We start from the raw sequence: 27,105 nt of genomic DNA, 5'->3' as shown, positions 1-27,105 counted from the left end.
CACCTTATTTTTCTTACCAACTTGGTGTCTGTCGACCATCTTGGTTTCACTCTTGGCACTGGGTAGCAGTGTGTGAGATGATGCAATAGCATCCACTGTAGTGGCTGATGTGCAACTATGCCATCAAAACTCATGCATATACAAGAAAACAGCTTTTGAATAGCTGTTCACTGTAGTGACCTCTATGCATGAAAGGGTTAAGCAAATTTGAGTCAGATTTTCTTGCCTGCGTTCACATGACACCCTTCTGTACAAAGGAGTTAAGTGGATCAATGCCACAAATTTGAGTTCTAGAAGTTGTTCAGAATCTTGTTCACTTTAAATGTCTCTGAACCCTCAAACTTTCTGATTATCTTCAGGTTTATGTAAAAATATCAGAGACCTTTAGTGTGATCTCAGTTTTTTGGACCCCACTGCATAAATAAATGTTGCAAACATTTATAGACAGCACAGTGGACCTGGCAGCTGTAGGGATGTACTGTTTTCCTGGTATTTGCTGTGAAACGTCCTGCATGAGAATATTACACGTGCTTGTTGTTGCTGTTGGTGTTCATAGGCAAACATCAAACCTTTATTGGTATTGGTAAATAAGAGGTCTTTCATCACCTGCAATTCAAAAAACACAGTATTTGAGTGGAGGATTTGCATTACACTAAATTAGCAAATACTTTGTTTTGCCCTTTAACCAGAGTTCAGTGTCCAAGGTCAGTGAACAAATGCTAAAAAAGAAGCTTAGGTTCCCTCACATTTAAGATTTGACAGGACAGAGCTGATCAGATAACTTTAGGTTTGCTACTGTGCATGGATAAATCTATTAACATGAATACATCAGTCATTTATTTTTTTAAATGTCTTTGGCCTGAAGAGAAGAAATGTGATCATGCAGAAGAAAGAGCAATGTTTTAAAGACCAGACAGTCTCTGAAATGTGCGAGTATAAGCGGTCCATATACAAAAACCTTGTCTTGTCCACTTAAAATCAATATCTTTATGGTATGGAGTCAGTGTGCAGGCACTACTCTTTTCATCAAAGTGGATTTGAAACAGCCTTAGACCCACACGTGATGTGTGTGCAGACTTTCAAACATAATGTTTTAGTCATCCGTCCTGTAAAGCACCGCCTGTATAATACCTTTACAGATATTTAGTCTCTGAAGGAGGAGGCCTAATACTAAGTGCCTCGGGGCAGGAAAAAAAACGTCACTTTGCCATTAATGACTTATGGATGGGGTGCTCTTATCACCAAGGTAACTGGATAACCATCTCTCGTATCTAAGACATGACAAACACACATACACACACATAAACCTTATTTAGAGGACAAGGCTGTGTGCAACCACTGGGTGTCATCAGTCATCAGCCATCCCATAATGGTAATATCTAGCCTCACTGGGTAAGCTTTAGGCTTTAGGTTGAACAAACAATAATATGAGCAGACTTCTTTCTCTTTTAGTTTTTGGTGTTTAGCTACCATGTGATAGTAAAGGTTGCACATCACTTGCCCTGTGTGTTGATAATATTAAAAAAAACAAAAAAACAGCATCCTCTTAAGATGCTCATGGACATTTTGTTTTCATCAGGAGACCATGAGAAGCACATGGTCATTAGTTTATTATAGTATAGTCATTATACGACTTTATTTAATGTATGATAACTGCTCACTGTCATGAGAAACCATCTGTCTTTATTTGGGCAGACACAGCTCTATGTTGCCTCTACCGTCTGGCTCTCATGGCGCAGTGAGAGTTAAAAACTTTGAGTGCGTTCAGGTTAATGCTCGTCGTCCCCCGGAGCTGAAGTGTGACCGTCATGCTGTACGGTAGCCGAGAGGCAGCGGCGCGCTGTGAAATAAATCAAACACACCCCATTTTTTTCTACTCTTGCTGCCTATTTAATGGACCAATCACAGCAGACGGCGACGTAAACAAGGAAGTGGTTGACTCAGACCTGTGCGGACACTGAAAAGATAAACTTTTACTGTTTGCAGGAGGCACGTGACACGACACCGACTGGCTGTCATGATGCGAGTTGCACAAACGGTGAGTTGGTTTTTAAGGTTCATGTTTGGTGAGTGAGTCTAAAAGCTCATTGCTGCACTGAACCTTTTAATGTGACGCTTCAGTGCTGAACACCTGTTACCTGTTAGCACCTGTGAGCGGTGTGGTGCATGACTGCTAAAGGCGTAGCTGTCCTTCAAGGTAATATTTGTAGGCAATGAGCAAAACCACCAAAAGGTGATCTAATGGATGAAAAGATGGAGCCCACCAATGTCAACACAAAAAAAGTAATAATTTAAACAAGCCTTTAAATTGTATTTATGTCATAGAATCATATTAAAACCATTGAGTGATGCCAGTAGTTTGGCCTGCATCAGAGACAAGCACACTAAACTGCAGAAAATAATTTGAATAATTGGTTTAAAAAGTGATATTTAAACAATCCCAAACTAAAGAGCACATTTAATTTATTATTAAATTATTGATTTAAAAAATAAAAAAAAATTCTGTCCATCCCATACAGGAACCTACTATTACTGACAGCCCATGTGAACTGGATGTGCATTTAATTCATAAATGTATTAACTTCCTTTTACTTAACATATTGATGCTTGTGTCGCACGACCTGAGAGGGAGTATATCAGACCAGATCTCTATATATATCATATATATCTATATATCTGACCAGAGCACAATGGGAGAGTACTTTGATAAGCACCATTTATTTTTTTATGCATTTACAAGAGCATGGGATTTGGGACATGGGGATTTTATCTGGCAGAGAAAGTCTGACAAAAGACATAATTTGCATTATGGGAAATGTAGGATTGAGACATGTCAGAGACTTAAAGTCAGGATATCTCATAAGGAACATTTGTTTGTGTCTGTACTTAAGAGAGACCCATGTTTTGAGGCGAGACCTGGAGTCCACTGGTGAAGCAGACAAGTAGTTTAGCACCTACGTCTGTGTGTGGCTTATATTTAGGACACATCTCTGACGGGATAGCTGCACAGGACAAATCACTGTGTTTCTATTTTTACCTGATTCTTGGTCAGCTTTGTGTACACTGCATGGAGAGGTCATTTTATTCTTTAGTGTAATGCCCCCTCTAATTCCAGTAGAGGGCACTTAATGCTCAAGTGTACTTGATTTAGCTGGAGAGCTCCTTCTAATGAACACCTAATCTGCAACAGCAGGGCTATTTTCTATCAAAGTAAGGAAAGCCCAGTCTTCTAATGACCAGGAGCTTTCTATAAAAACAATGAATTAAGAAAAATGTTGTTTCAGGGGTATACATTTAAAAATATGTGTTTTTAGAGCATGAAAATTAAATTTCAGACAAGGAGCAGGTTTGTTGCCCAATCAAAGAATATTACAAATCTCTGTCTCGGTTTTGTTTCCTCTGCTATATGAATTTGTATCATTATTTCTTAAATCTTTCTCTGGCGAGACCCCTGAAGAGCACCCGTTTTGATTAAATAGCAGGTTTTGTGAGCAAAGAGGCAGCAGCCATAAAATGTATTCCCTCCACTGACATGTAATAAAATCCAGCTGATTCTCTCACGTTCAGATCCAGATGAGCAGGGAGACCTAATGTGTGCTCGTGTCTGTGTTCATAGGTGAGTCACAGGCGCTTCCCTGGTGCTGTGGACGATGTGGACGAGCGTCATGTCCCACTTCAACAAACCCCAGATGACCTCAACGCCGTTGGCACGGTCAAATTGTTCTTCTGTGGAGGAGGTAGCTAACAATGCTATACTGTTGCATTAAAAGTGACAAAGAATGGGCAAAATGCATGCCGACACTGTTGTCCACACTCTGTTTGGATGTATGTGAGGATAAAGCATATAGTATGTAGATAGACTTGATGATGATCCCTAACACAGGCTCCGTCTCTTTGAAAGACACTCCTGGCTCCTGATATGTCAAGATGCTATTCCTGAGGAAAATGCTGCAAACCGATGACTTGATGATGTGGAGACGTGGTGATGGTGAGCTTCTCCCATTATATCCGCTCTCGCGCACACTGTCCTCATCTCCAGGTTACTCATGAGGCTCCGCAGAGGGTATGTAAAACACAATGCCCGATTCCTGCAACTTCATCTGCAGACTTTCAGACCTCCGTGCAGGGGCAGAATTAGCTTGACGACACTCAGCTTCACTTTCAGAGAGTGTGTCAACATCAGTGCCAAAGGTCATGACTGTGCCTTCTTTCCACAGTGTCTCAAACAGAGTTGTAAGATGTGTGAATGTGCTTGATTGTGGATTTGCGTTTACTGACACAATCATGTCTTAATTAATAGAATAGGGAAGGTGGTTGCTTAATAAACTAGATTTGTACTCTGGAAGGTAATTTTATAAGTAATAATCCTTTCATAAATTGCTCTTATTAATGAAATGGGATCTTGTGGAGTTATTTGGTGAAAATGAGGGTGGGGGCGAGGACAGATATGACCCATATATGAGAGCTGAATGAAAGAAAGGGGGCAAAAAAAAATTTGTGTGTCCTCTTCCTGTGTAACTTGCATGTATATCAGGGTCCAAGGGCGTCAACGCCCGCGGAGACAAGAGGAAGCGTTTCATATTATTCTTTGGCTGATCTGTCGCTCAGCTGTTTTCTACAGCTGCGTAGCCCAGCTCCAGTTGGAAACACACACTGTGATACAGCCACTCTAATGTGATACACAGAGCTGGCCGGTTCTGGTGAGTCATCTGACATCTTCAGCACCATACCTCATGGCTGAGTCTAACAATGTGTGCAGAGTGCAAGCACAGCAACAAAACAGGGATCTGATCAGATTTGGCTTGTGGTCGAGGATCGCTCCTGAACGCAACACTGGAGGATAGAATTGTCTCTCAGTACATAAAGCTGGCATTAATATCTGGATTTGGTTATTTGCTTCTCTAGTTTATTCAGCTCTACACCCCTCCCAGAAGTCTCACCGGCTGTGTCTGCCTCTGTGAAAACCAGAGAAAAATCACACATAAAACTTATATATTACATTATGTTGTTCTTAGCATTCATTTAGAATATTTATTAGTAGTGAGTCTGATCTCCAAACCCCAATACACTGTGTTTACGAGTCACAGAGGACTTGTGTCAGCGATGCAGTAGTCGCCGAAAGGATGCCGAAATAACCATTTGGTGCATTGGTTGTGGGATCTTTAATAATGGGTTGAGAGAGTTTTTACCAAACACGTTTGACACGATTTTTCCTGCTGACAGGAGCCAAGGGAGGAGTCCCTAAATCACACCACTGTGGTCAGTCAGATGCTTCTAGGATGTGTTCACAGTCGAAGACCAGAGTGATCTCTCTGCGGTTTTCAAGAAGAGGCCAAACAGCAGAGGAACATTTCTCCTCTGAGGCCTGCACTTTAGTTGTGATTCAGCCTCTGGGATAAAACATGTGGTTTATATATGGTGGCGATGAAGACCACATCAGCAAAAAGCCCAAAGGAGAAATAACAAATATTGCAAATGTCGATTATTTGACATTCTGCAGCAGCGGTTCTCAGATTTTTTTTTGGCTGTGACCTCTTAAAACATTCATTCTCAAAGTGCGGGCCGGCGGCGGCCCTCAGAGGCATTTTGCTCGGCCCCTGAACGTGACATTAAATTCATGCATTACATTTTGACCACCTGTGGTTCATTTCAATACTTTAACTTGCCTGCATTATGATACACTGCTCAGCTACTGTGCCATGCTGCGACCCCTCTAACAAGCGTCTGTCAGGTTAGGGATGACAACTTGTAGCAAGCTAGAATCATGTTCTGTCATCACTGCTAGTGCTGTTAGCTGAAGTTAGAGATGTGGATCGAGACCGACAGCAAGACAGTTGTGACCAGACGGAATAATAATAATAATGTGTTACAGTAGCAGTAACAGTATTGAACCCCTGCCTTAAAATGAAACAACTTTCAGGCCCTTATCCCCAAATGATGTCCACCGATTGTGACTAAAATTTGGAAGATTGGAAGAAAGTCTGAAAAAAGAAGTAAAAAGTAGAGCTTTGGGTGGCAAATATGTTTTTTCTTTCTCTCTCTATTATTAATCATCTCATCTTCCTCCTTATGTCATGTTTCCTTGTTATTACACAGCTATATCGCACACTGACACGGCCCCTCCACTCAAAAATCTGTTTCACTTATTGTTACCCCATGAAGTAGATTAAAATTTGAAGAATTTTCAACTCTGTAATTGAGCTTTTTTCGGTTTGATAACATAGTTTATGGGATCAAATTGTTGGATTGTAAGAATGCAAATCTCACAAGTGCTAGATTCCGAACATACCAGCCCGCTTGATAAGCCCATTCTGTTCATCCCCCTTTTTTTTTTTTTTTAATAGCCTATTTTGGTGCGCAAACTAGAACAGCTCCTCATCTCTATTCAGGGTTCAGTTTTTAATTGGCAACAGCTGCTCTCTCACATCTCCGAGTGTTACAGTGTGCTCTTTATGCTGGTTACATGAACGGACACGCAGCTCCCGACTTCAGCCCCGACTAGTGCTTTACTGCATACTTCTGTGTTTGGCTTATATTTCGGACGCATCTCTGATGGGGCAGCGACGCGGGACGGTTAATTGTGTTTCTGTTTTCACTTGATGCTTGAGTTGGTCCATTGGATCCACTGCATGGAGAAGTCATTTTCATCGTGTTGCAATGCCTCCTCTGAATCCAGTAGAGGGCACTGAATGCTCAAGTATACTCTGTTTGGCCAGAAAGATCTTTTTAATTAAGCCATCAGCGCTTCTATTTTCTACCAAAACAAGGGAATCTCACCCTTCTGATGACCAGGAGCGTTCAATAAAAACATTTCATTGCTATTAATCTGTTAAGTAAAACACTGAGTGGAGTTGAGCTCGGTTTAGGAATGCAGGGAAAAACTTTGAAAAACTTGTGTCTTTAGGGCATGAAAAGTACACTGCAGGCGTGAAGCAGGTTTATTGAGCAATCAAAGAAAACAATGACTCAGTGAGGATTAGATAGTCTTTTTTTTAATTGAATTTGTTTGAATAACCAAGTTTTGTACTTTTACTGTATGTGTATTTTTCACATCACTGACATCTTTGTGTCACACAAATAACAAACACATCAGGTAATCATGCTGTGCTTTACAAAGTTCTATAATAAAAGTTCCTGCTGGAAATCATTATATTACTAGTACAGTGTGTGTGTATATATATATATATATATATATATATATATTATATAGGACAATACAGGGAATGGCCTCACTATTTTATGACTCTGCCTGATATACAACCAGTAAGGTGACATGATCCATATAACAGTGACGGAAAGTACATTAACTTAAATACAATTTTGTACTTTACTTCAATCAGTCAATCAATCTTTATTTATATAGCATCAATTCATAACAAACACTTTCCATAAAGAGCAGGTCCAGACCCAAACTCTTTAATTAACAGAGAGACCCAACGATTCAGGAATTCAGAATTAAGGATTCAAGAATCCCCACATGAGCAAACATCAGATATTATATGGCAGGAAAAAGTCCCCTTAATGGGAAGAAACCTCAAACAGAACCAGGCTCAGAGGGGGTGGGGGGGGCTTTCTGTCGGGGTCCGTGTTGCTTGTATCTAAGATACATATTGTACTTTTTACTCCCCTCCGTGTATCTTACAGTCATAATCACTGGTTACTCTGCAGGGTGAGATTGTCGATGCAGAACATAAGTTTGTTAAATATGGCATCTCCACCTTGACTTACTACAGCATTAACATGCTCCCTGCATGCCTGTGCATCAGTCAGAATTTCTAACTAGAAGCTGCATGTCGACCACTCTCTATACTTGAAGTACAGTTCTCTGATAATACTTCACTATGTGCACATGGTATTGTTACTTTTACTTAAGAAAAGGCTCTGTGTTCCTCTTCACTGGTCACATATGTCACTGTACTGCAGTGCTGAGTATTCACATCTGTAACGTGTAAAAGTAGCAGCAGAAATGTTTACTTAAAATACCATTAAGGAGGCAAAGACTAAGCACATTTACTAAAATACTGTGCTTGAAACCAAATACTTCTGAGCTACTTGTAGCTCACCATCGTACCTCTGTTTCATGTGACTTTACACTTTTAATCCACTTCATCTCAGAGGGAAACGACTGCTTTAATGACACTTTTAATTACTCTGCATTTGTCTGGATTGGACTGGTCTACCTTTCCTTTAATCCTCACAGCTGTGGTCACACTGGTTATAAAGATGACGGCAAAATAAAATACACCTCATGGTAATGCATCACATGCAAACCCCTAAATAACCTCAAATATAGGCTCAGTGGTTGCTGTGACTTTTGATTGTTCGTGCCACTTTTGCTGCAAATACTTCTGTGCTTTTACTTTGAAATGAGGAGCGCAGCACAGTTGCAGTGGAGTATTTTAAACGTGTTATTGCCTCTTTTACTTAGAGTAAAGGTCTGAATACTTACTATTTAAATACAAGCATTAATACGCAGCACTGAGAGCTTTTTTTCCCTCCACCCTGAGGACTCTACACACATGAGGAGTGTGTGGTCATGTAAAGAGCTCACTAAGGTCTACTAGGTGGCGTCTCCCCACACTGGGATTAGCCGTCTTCTCTTTCAGCACTCCCTGAATTCCATTCCGCCTTTTACTTTTTCGGCTGCTCCCTCTCTCTCTCTCTCCCTCTCTCCCCCCCTCCTCTCTCTCTCTCTCTCTCTCTCTCCACCTCTCCCCCTCTCTCTGAGCACAGGACTTCCCAGTGACTTTGCAAGGCTGCATTTACACCCTCAACAAGTCCCAAGTTTCGGAGCGCGCAGGAGGAGACGCGAGTTTGGAGCCTCTCCGAATCGGGTTTTTTGTTTTAGTTTTTCGCGTCGCCGCTTTATATATATAAAAAAAACAAACCAAAAAACAAATAAACACCCCCCCAAAAAAACTTAAAACACTAAACAAGCGCGAAGGAGGATTGGTTGTACCTGTTGATGAAGTCCCACCGGGCGCGGGGCGCAGAGGAGCAGTCGGGTTTCCTCCTCCCACAGAAGAAAAGTGTGAACTGTGCGCAGACATCACGCCGCTCCAGTGGCCAGGAGCAGTGACGGACCTCGGCTTTTCCTTTTCCCCCAGCGTCTGCAGCCTGTGCTGGGTTGGTGGAAAATGGGCACTCCGACCACTTCGATCAGTGGACTTATCCTCTCTGTGATACTCGCATGCCAGCTGGTTACTGTAAGTGAGCTCAAACTTTCTCTGTGCCAAACCCTCTTCTGTGCACTTCATCCTTTCTCTCACCCTCAGAGCTGACCTCAGCCGCCATTTGTTCCCAAATCAAAGATACAAATCAGTGCTTTTATGTCCTTACTAGCATGGGGAGAGGGAAAAAAAAGAAAAAAAGGCATGTGTTGATGTTGCTATTTATGTTCAGTAGATGGTGTGGTCTGCTGGTGCAGGGCTGCTCACATGCAAGTGAGCTGTATAACAAATTCCAGCCCACACAGTCATATCGGCACGTACTGTTTAGACGCTTTTAAAAGTAATATGACAAACTAGAACCTGCTGTTGAGTGAAGCTGGGCTAAGTTTGTCCCTAGAAACAAGCTATTCATAGTCTCCCCTGGGGTCCTCAGCCCCTAAACCTTCCCAAACTCAGTCTGGATACACTTTGCAGTTCCCACACTGCGTTTCTGTCATTACACATGTATGAAGTCGACTTGATTTTGTGACATAGTGAGCAAAAACATGTATGAAGACTTGCATTTATGACCAGTATTTTTTAGTCCTTGTCCTCACACGCTCGGACTGACTTCTTTTCTTGTCTTCCTTATTAATGAATCAGTCCTGGAAATCCTTCAGCATTAAATCTGGGCATCATTTGTAAAAAATAAAATAAGGGGGGGGGGGGGGCTGTAGGTTGTTAGGAAAAAGAAAAAGAAAATTGAATCTATCCGTCCAGTGCCTTTCTACTCTATCAAAGGTCTACAGTCAGGAGGATGCACCTCATCGGGGAATCTCTGACTAAGTTACATCCTCCAGTTTAATTCATTCAGCGGTCACTGTTATGGAGTGCACAGTAGGACTGCAACTATGAATTATTTTCATTTTGATTCCTTTGGTTGTTTTATTTAATCAATTGGTCCATAAAACGCACAACACAAGTCCTCTTCTCCCAAGATTATGTCTTCAACTTGCTCATTTTGTCCACCCAATAGCCCCAAAGCCAAATATTTTTAATTTACTGTGATATCAAACAGAGAAAGTACAGCTTTCTGCTGATTTGTTGAGAAAGAAACACCGAAAATTTGATGACAAAATAAATAGATTATTGTTATCAGTTTTCTTCATTTATATTTACTGTTTCGTTCAGCACTGCTGGTTAGATGATAGCTGTCAGACCACTGAGTTGTCTTAGCATTTGCATTCTGTACTGCCTATAAAGTTGAATCTAATCTAATTTAATCTAAATTGTTGCCCATCAGCTTCCTGTAGTGTAGCAGCTCTAGCGCACTGCCCATACACTACTGGGTATCTATTCCAGAGATATTAACAGTATTCACTATCTTCACACTGCTATATCTGTGGTATGAATCATATAGAGGAAGAGCATTGCCTTTCTGCTGAGAATAGACCCCCCCTCCACCCACCCTCTAGAAATCCCGTCTGGTCTCTCACCTTCATGGCCTCCAATAAACAGAGCTGTCATGCTTGAGATATCTCCGACTCCTCTGTGTTGTTTTGATCTGAGGCAAAGCCTTTTTGAATGATGGGACGATGCTGCGGTGGCTGGCAGACATAAATCTTTCACCTGCTGGATATAGAGTATATGAGCAGTCATATTCCAGACGTTTGAAAGGCTGTAGCGTTGATCACTTCAAGGTGTATTTACCATCTCGCGGTGACATGCTACAGAGCGCCGACCCTCTCCCGTGGACGACATGATCTGTCACTTTGTGTCAGCTCACAGAGCCGAGACCAAAGGTGCGCTACCTGCATCCTCAAAGGCAACACGAGTCGTGTATTTTCAATATCATCGATCCACAAAAAGCCATCCAATCCCCAGAGGAGTATCACCATCGGTTGTGTGCTGACACCGGAGTGTAACGGGAGATGGCCTCTACACTTTAACCACAGCCTCGAATGGCTACTGGGGCAACAATATCAGCATAATTGAATTATCTGGAACCGCAACCATCTGTTTCTTGCATTATGACTTTGAACTACAACAGGCCGAATGTCTCCTGATTCAATTAAGCACACGTTCTGGTGTTACTGCGGGCCCTCCTTCCTCCCCACAGGAATGTCAGGGTCATGCGCATCAACTCAAACAATCAAAGTCAATAAAAACTCTCGGTGGGTAAGAGCTCTCCATCACAAATAAGTCCCGACGTCCTGCTGTAAACCACAAGCGGTACTAGTGTGAGAAATGATCTGAGTCAAGCTGCTCTACAGCTTCATATTCAACAAAACCTGTAAAAACGGCGGCTCCCAACTCTGTTTGATTCATACTAGTGTTTTACGGATAAAAATGGATAGACAGAAGCCAGTGGTCTGTGCTTCTGGTCTTACTTAATCTTATATAAGAGAAGGGGGGGCACTTTGTTCTCAGATGTATGACATCAGACCCACTGTGAGCACCACTGCTGACAATTTTGGCATGGAGATCTCTCCCAGTATAGATGGTCGCAAGTGTCCTTTGACTTCATTGGGAGGGGGGGTTGGAGTGTGTTTGGGGGAAGGGCGTCCTGGATTGCTATGACTATATAGTCTGCAGAGCTGGAGTAAATTGTTGTCTTTCTCTCCTGTGTGTAACCCGACCTCTTCAGTGGCTGCTAAATGTTATGCAGCACCAGTTTGATCTGATGATTTATTCAGCCTGTGCTGGGTAATGCACTGACCGGGCGCGGCGGTTGGTCTCTCCGTGTGGCGCTTTGTCATTTCAGACTCGGCTACCTGGTGCTTAATTCCCATTCAGAGTCGATGAGGGCTCCGTGGAGTTGCAAAGCGCAGCAGTGCAAACACCAACTCCACTCCACAGTTTGAACAGAGAGGAAGGCCTGCCCCCGCCAGACCCATTCACATAATTGCTTGAAGACTGGGTTCAGTAAACACTGCATTGTTGAATTATAGCCCCAGGAGAGAGGCCATCTTAGCTGATGGGACAATGCTGCACTGAAGTGGTTCGCCCCCTCCTCAAGCACATTGGCACATATGGAGAGCAGGGTGGGAGGCTGGCATTTGTTGACTTTGCAGTGAGGTGTGACTTGGGCCGGTATAGAGGTCAGAGAGGTGAGGACTCTGAACCTGACTCAGTTCCTCAGCTCAGCGGCACTTCCTCGTGATTTATTCGCCTCCAAGATGAGCTTCCACAGCAGTTTCCTAAACTTTTCGCTTTTAATTTGTGATTGCAGCTGCACTTGTCATGCTGCTCTTGGTTTGAGTCTCCTCGCCATTTGGTTTGACGTATGAAACTTGTTGCACGTCTTTGTGCAATGCATCCAAAAAGTTTGGTTGACCAGCATTTGCTGACCATTTTCTTTATGTTTTTCTGTGGGTATTCCTCCACTCCTGCAATGAAAATATTCCTAAAGAGTTTACGTCTACATTACAACATATGGGTAAAGATTTTCGTAGTATGCTTAGGAAACTGTGAAGCATGAAGGATTTATAGCAAACGAGCTAAAAAACATTGAAGAATGTTGGTATCTCATCTCAAAAGCCTGAATTCAATGCTCCTCTTTCTTTTCTTCTTCTGGTTCCATTTGCAGTTTGCAGCCAATGCCAGTTTATATTATTGTATTATTAGAATATAATCAATGCAGGTATTGACTTGATTGAAAAGTTTAGACTGCAGAGATGCATCAAAGCCCTAAAGATGGATAAAATATAATTTTCACTCCACCCTCACCTGGGACACACCTGCGCACACACACACACACACACACACACACACACACACAAACGAATGCCTTCTCACAATGTGCTACGCTCTGCAGTAGCGGTGCGCTTTCATGCCCGACGTCTTGTCCTTGTCGGACAGCAGAGCCGAGTCTAAACACAGCTGCACCTCAGCCGGTACAGCAGCAACGCTGTGCATGTGCTGACATGAGTCCACATACTCCTGAGCACCGCCTGTTGTAACTAGAGTCCCACTCTTTCCACTCACATCTCCTCACACGTTTCCGTTTTCTCTCCCTGAAGCTCACGTCCGTGAATGGCTTCAGTTTCAAACGCACAGTTCAACAGATTTATGGATCATCCTCAGATCTGTCCGACACATCTGTCACATCAACTGTCATTCTGTAATTAAATCCTTATGTAAAGCTTTAGGTAGAAGAAACGTTAAATGCACCTCTTTTGCAAGTTATAAATTTTAAGCCATCAAACCTGTGTTACACCTGTGTTATAGCAGTAGAACACACTCTCAGGCACATCTCAAAACGCTTGTTAAATGCTTGTTACAACACCATATGATCACTGTATGATGTATGCAGGCATCCTCTAACTAAACAGGCCCAATATGGATCAATAACTGACTTACTGAGGTGTTATATACTAAATCGCTGCTCTGGGTTTTGCCCTGTAGTAAACCCTGTAATGTGTAAAGTACCCAGTGGGTACTTAAAGGATTTCCTGTATGTTCCTGTGTATGCTCCACGATATGTATCTGTTCATATTCGGAAGTGGGGGGAAAAAAAATCTGTTGATAATGGACAGACTGTTGTCTGTTTTTGAGTAAAACCTTCTTAAAGTATGTATCCGTCTTCATTCCTGTGTTATGGAGCTACAGGTGCAATAAAACCAGCAGGGTTCACGGTGAGGTCACAGGATGTCTTGAGGATACAAGACAGTCTGCTCCACAAGCAATAAAAAGCAGATAAGCGTCAGAAACTATTTGTGGCAACAAATCACAAGCGCCTTCCGTCCCCTCGCCATGTTCAGTCAGTGCCTGTATGAAGAGTTATGGCTACATTAATGTTATACTTCTGAAAATAGAAAAACAGGCTTACTTATTCAGTTTGGAAAAAGGTTAATACCAAGTGATTTTCTTCCTGTCCTTTGGAAACCACTCACCACTGATTTTTGCTAAATCAGTGGTGAGTGGGCCCTCATTTCACGTACTGGAACGCCAAGAGGCTCCTCTGGAAATAGCAAAATCTAATGCAAGTCGCTCAGCTTGATAAGAAGAATAAAAGACTGTAATAGACTGGTACTGACTGATTTAACCATCTTAAACAGCTTTCTTCAGTCTTTTCCCATTGTGTTATGGGGCTTTTTCCCAGGCTGTACCCCAGCTCGCACTCATTAGAGATTCATTGAAATGCTAAGCTCACTGTATTGCACTTTCCCTTTGAAGGTGCTCTATAGTTGTCTGCGTCCTATTGAATCTGCCATTGTCTTTGCTAGTGGCATTGATGTGAAGTCACTTGGGCATTCTGCTTTTCGCTGAAGGGAGCTGCTGCTTTGTCTTATACGGTCCCTCCCAACTTATAGGGCTGCTCTGATGGGGGTCTCTGCCCTTTTCACCAAAGACGTTTTTGTGTGTTGTGAACTGAGAAGATTTTTTCCAGGGTACTTAAGATTGCTAAAGGAATGCCATCAGTCTTTTTCCCCCATTGTCTTTTAAAATCAGGTTTGACCCTGACATCCTGTCAGTGTTTATAAAAAAATCCCACCCTGGTGTCTTATCAGAGCCGACGATTTCTCACTCCCTGAGACTAGAAGCGCCCCGTCTGCACCTCCCCTTACTGTACAAGTCTCTACCTGTTAAAACAGAAAGCCGTCCATCTTTGCGAGACTTTATTGTAACCTCAAGAAGATGCGAATGCACCAAAGCTGTTGTTAAACCCTTAATGTTCACAGAGGGAGGTCAACAAGTACAACCTCGCAGACAGCGGGGTGTAATGGCTCAGTGAAAAGTAAGTACAGGAAAGAAACACTGCTTTCCCCCTAATGCTCACTTTTAATTAATTCAGGAGCTTGTTCGTTAGCAGTTTTACTAATCCACTGCTCTACAGGAGCCTAATTAGCCAATGACTTCACAAATTAAAGGTTTTGTATGTTTTGAATGGAGGAGCTACAGTAACTACAAGGACAGTGAAAACTAAAAAAAAATCAATACATGCATTTAGCGTGTAGCTTTTTCACATATTCTGGCATTTTACCAAAACATATGTTTCTTCTCTTTATTGGATTGGGGAAGTTTAAACTCCATCAACCCCAGCTAAAGTTGTTAGTTGAAATAGCAACACATCTGCCAAGTTCTTCATCGTAAAAGCCCTTCCTCTTTTGTAATGTTATGAGTGAAAATGTGATTTGAAAGAACAAACAATTAAGTAAGAATAAGAACAAGTTATTTTAGAAGTCTGGCAGCATGAGACTTTTCTTTGTCCTACGTATGGAACTAACTAGTTTTATTCTACATCTCAATACATGAACAAGGCAGTTTCCATTTCTTTAATGTGGATCATCAGCTGATGTGTATGCTGATTTTTTTTTTTTTTTTTTTTTACATGCAACTTTTTCCTCAAACCTTTAGCATAAAACCACACATGCAGCCACCATGTGTGTTCAAAACCCCTTTTACAGGATTCTCGTCTTAAAACGGGTCTGGAAACATTAAAAAGTCAGTCTCATTCAGTGTTTTTAACTGATTCAATAAGCCACCTTCATCTTAAATAGCTATCGCAGTGGTCATTTCAGCTGTAAAATTCAGTGGTTGTTGGCTAGAAATGAGACGCCTACTTTTGTCTACCTTTGTAGACTAAGGGGCTGTCTAAGGGGCCTAGTGAACGTCAGTCTGGGCTATAAAGACATCTTGACACCTTTGACCTGATCATAGACAGTTAACATAGCTCCTCGGTCTGAAAAGTGTAGCCAATGCTGAAATGCCTAATACCTGTATTCTTTCTCAAACCCAACAGGGGACGACTCCACCGACAAGTCCAATTGTGTGGAAGTCTATTAGAAAGTGACTCTACTTGACATTTGATTTATTGCATCAGTAAACATTATTCTAATGAGATTATGATCTCAATGGCTAGTTTCAAGTCTTCTTCAGTACAACATGATGTTCATTTTGGAAGTTTTAGAGTAAAATGCTTGATAAAGCAGGAAATTCTTTAGGGCGGGACTACCTTGTGACTAACCAATCGAAGGCGGGTCATGCCTAAACATAACCAATCAGAAGGCAGGGTCTTCACTGAATGAGCGTCACGGCCAAAATGTCAAATGTTGAGGCTGTCAGATTGGCAATGTCTACTTTTTACATTCAGTCTGTGGACCTAGTACTGTTAAAATTGTAGTGCACACAGCAACAGGTGAATTGCTTCAAAATGTCAGACTTTGAAGCCACTGTTGAAATAAATGCCGAATTGCTTCTGATTTATGGAAGAGCTCAGTTCTAATGGACTTGGATGTGGCCCTCGCTGAGGCTGCAAAGGCCCTCAGGAGGAGAGCTGCGCCAGTCTGGTCTGTGTTATCATGTCAGCTGCTGTCCCAGGAGACATAACAACTCTTTTACTTTGTTATACACACATTCACACACACACACACACGTCCACAGACTTACGTACTTCGTGTTCTCACTGGAATTTTCAGTGTTTGTCATTTTAACTCTCTGTCCTTTTCCTCTTTCTGCTCACTCTTGCCAGCAGCTTTTACTGTTGATAGTGTCTGAATCTTTGCGCATCGTAAATAAGTGGTAAACCAGTGTTTATATCACAGCTGCTGCAGAGAAGTCATTTCTGCCCGCCAGACCGCCTATTTCTCCGGTAACAAGGAAGGAAATTCTGACAAGTATGGGTAACCGATTGTCTCCATGATGAGATATCTTTAGAGCTGAAAAGCAAATGGGTTTGTGGTTAAGAGGTTGCCGGCAGTCCATTGTTTTGGCACAGTGGCTTGTGATGGTCTAAAACTTTTGTCCCTTGCTGAGTCACCATCCTGTTAGGGAAATGAAACCTGGAATTATCTGCAGGACAAGAGGACCCCACTTCCCCTGAAGCAAAGTTTATTCAGGCTTTCCTGTATGCAGTTCAGATGCCCTGCTCTATATATGCTGAAAGAAATAACCCAGTGTATTTATTGTTTTTCCAGCCCCCATACCCATTTCTTCCCCTACTTAAATCTCTCTTTCTCTCTGAAGTATGTTTATATTGGAAAATCCCCATAATCTATAGTCACTCTAGTTTTTCTGCATTCACATCTCAGAAACATAACCATCTCCCCTCTGTCTGCGGTCTTTTCGTCATGCAGTAAAGATATTAGGGCATTTATTCCTTGCACAGTGAGATCTCCTTCATTTAGAGTGTCTGTCAGCTGGTCACAGAGCATAGTTGCATAGCGGTACGGACATTTTCGCACGTTTCATAACTTGGCAAGTAACACTGTGGAACTAAAGATTAATGAATTCCCCTGGACCTAATTATGCCAAAGTACAAACCCTTGTTTTTATTTTCCTCTCTCAGCTAGAATGTGATATTTGAATTTCCATAACAGTGTGTTTCAACTGAGCAGAAGCGCTTGGTTGGAAATATTTTCCATTCAGGTTTGCTGCTTTTGAAGATCTAGGCTATGTTCCGTGCCATGAGCCAAACCGTGCTGTAATGGAAAAAGTCTTTGATTCAGACCCCCACACACACTCATTCACCCACTGTATTTTTAATGAAAAGTAAACATTACTCACAGCAAATTAAAGACTTTGACCTGAACTCGAGCTGCATAAATGAAGCAGAAAACTTGTATTCATCATCACAGTTCTTCAAATGCAAATCTCTGTATCGGACGTAACACAAGAGGACACCTAACTGGTTTTGTATAATAAATTGAATTATATAATATTTGATATTGCAATATATGAAACAATTTAATGTAAGCATGACCTGTTGCTACGATTATACCTTCATTGTTGTTTGTGGAGCCCCTCCCCCCTTAGTTACTGTTGATATGCCTGTCCATCATTCTATCTGTGCATATGTGGTGGTATGAGACAAAATTTACCACTTTAGCTGTAGCTAGCTGGCTAGCTAATTACGCTAATATCGGTACTGGTGAAAACATATTTGGTGAAAACATGTTCTTACTTTTTTTTTGTGAAACGGTTTGTAAGGTGCAACAGCAGCAAACTAGATGGTCACCTTGTGTGAGAAGTTTGGGGACTGAAAGCCAAGCCATTGATAAGAGTGGAATGTGCACCCCATTGGTGGTTTAGGTTTTTTCACTAGATTAAAATCACAGCTCCTTGTATGCTGCTGGAAACCATCAACATTGAGCCTTCTGATCATTTTCAAATAAACTTCTCTTGAAGCTGATCCAGGGAGAAGCTCAGTGAAGGATGTCAGATTTTTATCTTTATTCGTGTAGACCATTGCCAACTAAATACAAAGACTCCTTAACCACCACGCTGACTAAAGAAGCTTAGCATCCATCATGTGCTCAAAGGCTTGACAGTGAGTGAGTCTACCCAGTACCTGGCATGCCTGTTGAAGCTGAAGGCTGGCCTTGTAAAACAGTTGGTGAGGCGAGGGGAATTTCTGTGGTTTTAGACTAAAGTGGCTGTATATAATTTTCTCTCCACCCAAACCATCTGTTGATCCGATGGAATGAGGAGTCATCTAAATACTCCGCTTAAAGGCTTGTTCATGTCCCTCTAGAAGTTGCAGTTTACAGTTTGATCAGAGATCACACAGAAGGAGAGTCTCAGCGGAAGAGGAGATCTGTTGGAAAAAGAAAGCTAACCCAATGTTCATCACTGTGCATGTGTCACATCGCTGACAGCTTCTGTGGAAGCGTGAGTCAGCCTGTGTTGGCGCCCAGTTGAAACATACAGTTTACAAGTTAAAGTAGCTGGTGACCACCAACATTGTCTTTACAACACCACATCACTCGCTGCTGACTCATGGGATCAGTAGCTGTTGAACATTGCCGATTTTTTTTAAATAATTGCACAGCTGTTGGGATGTTGGACTCCCCTAAGTCAATTCTACATCTCTTCACACATCTCTCAGTGTATAACCGTGCCAGGTACACATATAGATTTGCTCATCTAAATTACAGATCTTGGTCGACCGTGATTTTCTTCCGTAATCATTAGAGACAGTGAATGCCTCGCTGCTCTGTTCGTCTTCATGCAGGCAGCACCTCTAGCCAAGTCAGGCAATTATTGCTTTAAAAGGGGTAATTAAATGGCTCTTCCCCTGAACTGAGGGCCTGTGTGATTTATGTGGACTCTGAGCACAGAGAGGAGGCTCTTTCAGCTGTGCCAGGACGAAGAGGCCCCGTCTTCCCTACCAGGCTCCACCTGCTGAGGCTCTATTATGACCCTGTCATGGGTACATGGGGTGTAGATGAGGGCACACCGGGGGCTAACATTTGGCACAAACACTAGACTGCAGACTGCAGTCAGACTCTCTGGCACACACTCAGTCTTTGCTTTTGGACACATGCTTAACTTCAGTCTGTTGTTTCACCAGGGCTTTCCTGGTGCAGGAATAATGGAAAGCAAGATTGGAGGGAGATAATAGAAGAATGAGAGCAGAGTTTTTTTTTCATGTGTATTTGCTATTTAGAACAGGCCTGCCAGACAGCCAGAGATTATGTTCTGATCAGCCCTGGGTGCTGTGTCTGTGATGGCAAGTCAGCACTATTGCCGCAGCCCAGAGGTGGAGCTTGTCCTTCCCATATCACATACCCACCCATCTACAGGCCTAGCCTACATAAAAAATGTAAATATAACCAGACTTGTTCTGTCTGACTGCCTGTTTCAGATAGCTGTCATGTGAAAGGCCCCTGTAAATATGTTTCAAAAATAGAAGAGAACGTCTTTTGCGCTTTCTTTTGCACGACGCTCCTGGATCTACAGCGAATCTACAGTCATGAGCTATTGCACTCGGTCTAAAAGACAGGGATAATATGCACTGTCAGTCATCGCTCATCCTGCTCCCATCCAGCCCCCTGGGCAGACATACTTGGAATTGGGCTGAGGAATGAGCATTTTGCTGATGCAAATGCCTCAAGGCTGTCTTGAAATGTTGCAAGCAAAAGAGATTAGAATATATTTTGTAGTAACAATTCTATTCATGATGAAACACTGTTATGTTATTGCTCATTGTTCGTTGCTCACAAGAGCTGTCAGCAAGGTCAGGAGTGATGTAACCTCAACAGTGAAAGCAGAGTCTCTTTCTGCTCTTCTTTCCTTGAAAGGTCATGAACCGGCTTGTGCTGGCTTGTCCATTAGCACAGTGATGAGTCACACGTAGAGCAGAGTGCAGTTGGTTTCACTGCCCTGTCTCGTATACCTGACTGGCTCACTTCACTGATTAACCACTGGAGCTGGGTGTATTTTCACACGAACGCACAGGCCCCTTGCCTATAATTACCTCTTATTATAGTAGGAAATGGATCCCTCACATCTGCTTCCAATGAATGGCCAGGTTAGCTCTCCTGCTTTCTTGTATTATTGCATAAACTCCTGGCAAACAGATGTCTTTGTAGCTCAGAGCCCACCTTCAAATTAAGGGCTGTTGTTGAATTATAAGGACAGGTGAAATTTGTCTGTCAACGGCTGAGAGGAAGATACTCCCAGACTTTGTTTATGGTTGTCAGATGTTGGCCCCTCGGGTTTGTTGTGTTGTCAGTACAAAGCCAAACACATTCTCTTAAGTCTTTTTATGGCTTGAATTCAGAGTGTTAATAAAGTGAATTATCTGGTAGCGCTTTGTGCCCCCTGCAGCAATTGTTTAAAAGTGGTTCCTCTAGAAAGAACAATATGACAACAAATCATGGTCCTGATTACAACTGTAGCCCATTTAATAGAGTAAACCCATGTATAGTTGCCAACATGGCCTGCAATAGAAATACAGGTCACGAGGACGCTGGTGTCTGGGGTCTTAATCCATAATAATGCCTTAAAAATGTAATCTCTAATCAGATATGATTAACCATTCAAGAGCACAATAAAGACTATAAGATGCTATTGTGACATAAATGTTGAAGTATACCGAATGCGATAACAGTTAGATTCATGCAATAAGGGCTCCTGTTTAATTGACCCGTGTTTTTTTAGGTTAAGTACTTTTATGTGCTGCTCCTGGCTAATTGTAACGAGAGCCTTTTACAATGCACAGGACCGGGATCGTTAAAAAAAAAACGGCTTGTGAAGTAAATGTCTGCAATGAATGGCCTCAGTAAAGGTTTGTGGTTCCAATTAGCTGCCCAGTTGTGGAATTATTACTCATTAGTTTCGCTACAGACATAAGAATATTATGGGGTGTTTCCATTTTGTTCACTTTGAGAAAAAAATATTTCTTAGCCGTCTTATCAATCGATTTTTAGAGCTACCTTACTTTTTAGGTCGCTAACAGAACAATATATGCACAAACTATTTCAAAGAGGTTTTGTAATGTTGACTCCTGTCTAACTGTCCGCAAACAATTCGCCTTTTGGTGAGTGCTTAATACTCAAATAGAGGAGGATTGAATAAAAGTGAGCAGTGCAATGCAGCTAATGTAGTCATAACTCAAATCACGGAGGCTTGCTGTGGGTCAGTGACATAAAATTTGCACGTCAAAGTTCACAAATGGTTAAACTTGATGCAGAAAAAATTTCATTTGTTGGAAATGAACTGATTTTGCTGCAAAATGTCACATATTTAAATGCTGAGGTGTGCTGGCCGCTGTAATGAAGTGCAACACAGGCGATCATGCAGGTTTTGAATAAATCTCTAGATTAAAACATGTCTAAATCAAACTATTTAAATCCAGTGCATCATCATAGGTTTGTTACGGTCATTTTTCTTTTTGCCATTTTCACATTCAAATACTGTAGATAGTTTCAGATGACTGTAGACTTCTATAATCACTTGTGTGCTGACCATGATTTGGTATGTGTAACATGAACATTTGGCACTGAGTCTGAATCATTGTGTTTACAGCTACATACCTTTTTGTTTTTACACTCCAGTGATATTCATTGTCTTATGAGTAAAGTGATCAGGTGCTGCAATTGTTCTCTGTGATCCAATCTGTTTTTGTCTGCTCACACACAGTGAATGCCGTCTTTGCATTCGGATATTGTTTTGCTCTGAACACAGGCAGTTTATTTTTGGGCCTATCTTGTGGAGGAAGGATAAGTGAAGTAAAGGAAGTGTTTCATTTAGCTTAGGGATTTTATCTGGCTCTAAAAGCGTAAGATCCAGCAGGCGTGGTCCTGTCTGGGGGAATTCCTTCCCCCCGAGTTCATCAAGACAAATGGAATAGCTGTCAAACCCACAGAAATGCTCTTTTATCACACTTACTGTCCAGATAGACATTCTGGTGGACTTATTAGTATAGCGGAAAATGCTGGCTGCTGTCTGAGAGGCATTTAAATGAGATGAACTTAAAATGTTTCAATTTATGAATCTGAATCAGAGGTGAACTTTTGCTTTTTTTTTTAATCAATGTCAGGCTGTGATGTGGTTTCAGCTGCCGTGATTCTGTTATTCGGTCTGTGTGATAGCCTGGTGAATGATCCCTGCAGGGAAACAGTCTAGACAGGAAAATACCCAGTCTAGGTGAGTTAATAAACTGTAGGTTATTTTGCTGATACAGTCAGTAACTAAATACAGAATGCCTTAGCTTCTTTGTTTGATCCAAGCATGACTCATACTGAAATGCTTTATCTTAAGTTAGAATGGATAAGCACTGATGATTAATGGAAAAACCAGTAGAATCAAAGACAGGGTACCATATTCACTGTTTAGTATTTGATAGAAATATAAGGATATAGGTGTAAAATAAAGAATACCTGTGATTTACTGTTTTAGCATGTTTCACTCATATATTGGGCAAGACATCAGGTCTGCAAAACTGTAAATGATGCAGGAAAAGCCAGAGACGTCTCAAGAGGCTCTTGTTGAGCCCCTTGTTGACCTTGGACAAAAGTAAGGACGGGACTACTGTTTATCTCCCATCCAACAGCTTTTCCCCCGGCCCTCATTTATGACCATATCTTCATCCTGCAGTCTCTCAGTTTGCTTATCCAAAGTCTGCTCTGAGACTGACTTAGGTTTTGGCTGGCTTGGATTTCCATACTTGTTTCTAAAGTTGGATGCATTGCGGCAGCATAAGGAACTTCTTGTGCAAATGTTCAACTGTTAAAACAGCAGCTGCCAAAACTTGTTAAAAGTTTTAGCCAAATTATTTTGCTTATAAATCCTTCCCATTAACGAGGGAGTGACTGACCGCTTCTGTCCAGACTCATTAGATATAGATATAGAAACAGACAGAAAAGAGGAAAATGAATAGTGAGCCCAGTTGAATGACCGGTGCTTGCCCTGAGTCATACAGGTAAACTAATCCTATTTATGGGGTTGGAGTTTTCTGAGCGACCCAGACAAAAGCTCTTTTACACCTGGAGAAATCTGACCTTCACTCTGATTCCCCAGATCCTTCTCCTTGAACCAGCCTCCAAAACATAATCCACTTCTTTGCAAGTGTCCTGCCCCTTGATCCTTTGTCGGGGGGTGACAGAGAGAGTCTGAATCAACGCTTTAAAACTGTGAATGGAGAAGGTGAGATCCTGATCCCCTCTCACATGCCAAACCCAATAATTGGCTTCAGGAATGTTTTCTCTGCATTTCTCCGCTTTAGGGTATCGTTAAAGAAGTAAAGCTTGCTGGCTTTTTGGAGGATGGTTAAGATTTGCCTTTATCCTTGGGTTAAGGGAAAATAAATGACTTCCTTCACCAAACATAGAAGACAACCTGTAGGAAAGTCCCTAGTTAGGCTGAAGCTTAACGTCACATCTCTGGTAGCCAGAGTGTGGGCGGATTTGCTTCAAAACATTCATGTCTATTTTTGGTCATTAAAAATTGCAAGCTGTCCAAACATAATTGCCAAATCATTCTGGGAGGTGAAAAGGCACAGTTTAAAAAAAGTATAAACAGAAAACTGTCTTCTGTTTGTCCTCTGAGTCACATTATCATAGGCTCTGAGGTGCCTGCTCTCGCCGTCAGAAGCCTACCAATTTAAGGGAGATCTCAAGCCGTGTGCTGCACACATGTGGGTGTGCCAGTATGCCGAGCAGCAGTTGGCTGTGCCTGCCTCCGCTCCACAAAGTCTTTTCTGAAACATGGCTTTCTTCAGTGTTTATTGGTTCTTGTCCAGGCCAAACCTCAAATGGGGAGGTGAGGGGGGGGGGGTTGCCAACCACAGCAGCAGACTGCCTACTGTACTGAACCTCTCTGACGATAGATCTGGAAAGTGCATGTGTTGAGTTTTACATTGGGGAGAGCCTTGCACAAAAGCATCTTTGAAAATGTCGGACAAATTCAATTCAAGGCACTACACACAACCATTAAACACATGACTGTTACTGTAATAACTAGGAGCTTTAAGGAATGTGCAGGTAATAATGTCACTACTTACTTTGCAAGACAGCCGGATTCGCAAGATTACCATCATGCTAATATCAGTTCTTGCCAGGTTATATGTGTATCACAGTAAGCTGAGGGCCGGGTTTATGTGTCAGGACAGTGAAAGGCAACTGCTTGTTTGAAAGCAGCAATTGCGCTTCCTAATGATGCTGCTAAAGTATGAGTTATATCTGAACGGGATCATATTTCTTCACTGAAAGACGAACAAAAGACGGCACTGAAGGCATTTCCCGACTTCTCCCGACTGGCTTCTGCAAGAGTTTTAACTACATTATATGGTTTGTTGATCTGATTTGATGGGTTAAAGTTAGCCTGTGTTAGGCGGTGATAGACAGGTGGTTCATCCAATCACCAATCATCAAGTGTTTTCTCAGTTTCTACAAATGACTTTTCAGATGATTCTGTGTTAGAAATTATCTGGCGTGTCCTGTAAAGTTACTACAGTTTTGTCTGAGTGTAAATGTTGATGCTATTTAAATGGTAAGGCATTAGTAAACTTGACTTCTCTGAAGTGGCACAGAGATCCTTTCTGGACTCTACCCCCCTGTTCTGTCCTGCACCTTCTCTGGCTGCAGGGCCTCTGAAGGAGGGTGTAATAACACCTGCAGCTACGCAGCTCCTGTGGTATTTTTATCTCCCCCTGGAATTCCACCTCCTTTCTCTTCGTAGATCTCATGTCTGGGTGCATGGGAATTCAGTCAGCGGTGGTCCGTAACATACAATTCTTCAAGTCACCTGCCCCACGACACTTCCTCCATTCTATCTAACATCTAGCTACATTAAATTGTTGTTGGACCCTGCGCACACTTCCGCCTTTGAGACTTGTTAGTTTTGTTACCAAGCATACACACAACTTCCCATGATCAAAATGAGAGCAGCATTTTGTATCAGGATGATGTAAGCCACCAGCAGCTGTTGGACTGCTGAGGCAAACATGCCTCAGGATGTGGATTTGTAGCCTTCACCAGTTCTCCCAAAAGGAATGGGCTGTGTGCTCTTTCTAGCCTTGTTTAGAATCTAATAGAGAAAGGAAAAAAAAAAAAAAAAGAACAAGTGTGGATGATTTGGAAAATATGCTGGACTTTGCACCAGAAATGGCAAATACAAAAATGGCATTGTGTTTGTTGCTGGTGAATTAGTTTATGGCATTGTTCCGCCAAAACAGACTGTTAGTAACGTGGCAACAGCTGTGGGGATTCATGAAAGAGCCATTTATAATGACCCAGAACTGTGACTACTTTAAATGAGGGTTCAGCCATAGTGCTTTCCCATGTCTGCTGTGGATAGATTAATCATATCTGCAAGTAAAGGAAGAGGCAGTAACCACCTATACTTAAGATGTACCTCCAATCACACTGTAGGTCTTACGTAGTTAATACAGTGTTTATACTTTACTTCATCCCTTTTAAAGGATAGGAGATTGTTTCTAGCCACAAATGCTGTCACATGTTGAAGTCGGTTGATATGGATGTTTAAGAGAGAGAATGATTTACTTGACTCTTTGATTCGGTTACCTGTACATGTACTACCTGTACTAGGGACTTCATGCATAATCAGAAAGCAGGAGCATCCTCCAAATAAACAAATTAAACTGCAGCAACATTAAATTCTGTTGTTTATGCCTGAAGACAAAAAGGAGTCCATCATTTCTTACTGTGAGTCAGATGACCCTCCAGAGCAAAGTACCCATTGAGAATGGCTTTGCGTAGTGTAAATATGTTTCACATTTCTCGACTGAGTCGTTGCCCGTGGACACCTAGCCCGTGATACTCAACACTGATATTTTTTTATCTGGTAATTTGAGATTGATGTTAAAGATTCAAGAACCTTTTTTATGCTTGTCTGTGTGGGCTGTGATGAAAGCTAACCTTTTCCCGTTGCCCATGGATATTTTGTGTTGTTCTGCAAAGTGAGGCCAGGCCAGATCTGATTTCTCCTACTCTTTTCTCTTGTCTACTCCCACCTTTGGCTTTCCCATGGTGCACAGGTTAGCAAAAAACAGCTGTCAGGTAATTTCCAACGAGGAGGCTAGAAGGGCCTTTTGAAAGGCAAGGATAACCTCTGAATACCTTCTTTGCTTCCTCCCTTTGATGATTTTGTCAACATTAGACTGCAGTACGTAGTTTGCTCTGCAGCGGAGAACATCTGGAGAGGAGCATAGCCACCTCTTCTGCTACAGCCCGATTATGTTTATATTAATGGCATAAACAGCTGAGGGAGAATATTTTTGTTCTCACAGCCCATCACTTCTGTGGATTTTATTTATTTTTTGTCTTTTGGCAGAGCTAACAGAGAGTATTATTGAAAAAGTTGTGGGGGGGAAAAAAGGAAACCACTTTGATGTGCAGATGGCGCCCAACAAAGAGTTCTGTTCACTTAACAGCAGGTTTTGTTGTGATGTTATAAGCTCAAAGTGCATATTGGGTTACTAAACAAAGACCGTTCAAAACTCATGGTTTGAGATGCTCAACATTTTGGAACGGCTGTGCCTTCCAAAAGCTTCACCATGGTGCCCTGCCAAATCCCAGTTAATTATGAGATTGCCATCCCAAATAGCATGACCTTGGGAACTGGTGAAACTGGTGGCTTTACCAACATGAAATTATTCCTTCCGGTCAGAGCGCCTGGAGGGTGTTCTCTCCTTGGCCAAAGGGTCTGAAACTTATTCTGTTCTCATGAGCAATGCATTATCGTAAAGATGGGAATTATTCATTTCTGC

The 27,105-nt window shown here is 41.9% G+C and overlaps 1 protein-coding gene across 1 annotated transcript in view; it reads left to right on the top strand.

Annotated features, from left to right (window-relative positions):
* Positions 1 to 8,972: 8,972 nt before the first annotated feature.
* hspg2 (heparan sulfate proteoglycan 2) overlaps positions 8,973 to 27,105 on the top strand; it is an 88,831-nt gene continuing 70,698 nt past the window's right edge. The window contains exon 1 of the mRNA XM_070839043.1: positions 8,973 to 9,206. Within this exon, the coding sequence (XP_070695144.1) occupies positions 9,138 to 9,206 (69 nt within the window). The 5' untranslated portion in view covers positions 8,973 to 9,137. The remainder of the gene's footprint in view (positions 9,207 to 27,105) is intronic.

This window comes from Pempheris klunzingeri, chromosome 11 (genome assembly GCF_042242105.1).
Source record: "Pempheris klunzingeri isolate RE-2024b chromosome 11, fPemKlu1.hap1, whole genome shotgun sequence".
NCBI classification, from domain to species: Eukaryota; Metazoa; Chordata; class Actinopteri; order Acropomatiformes; family Pempheridae; genus Pempheris; species Pempheris klunzingeri.
Note: the sequence above shows the minus strand (reverse complement) of the source record. Positions and strands in the feature narration are given on the sequence as shown.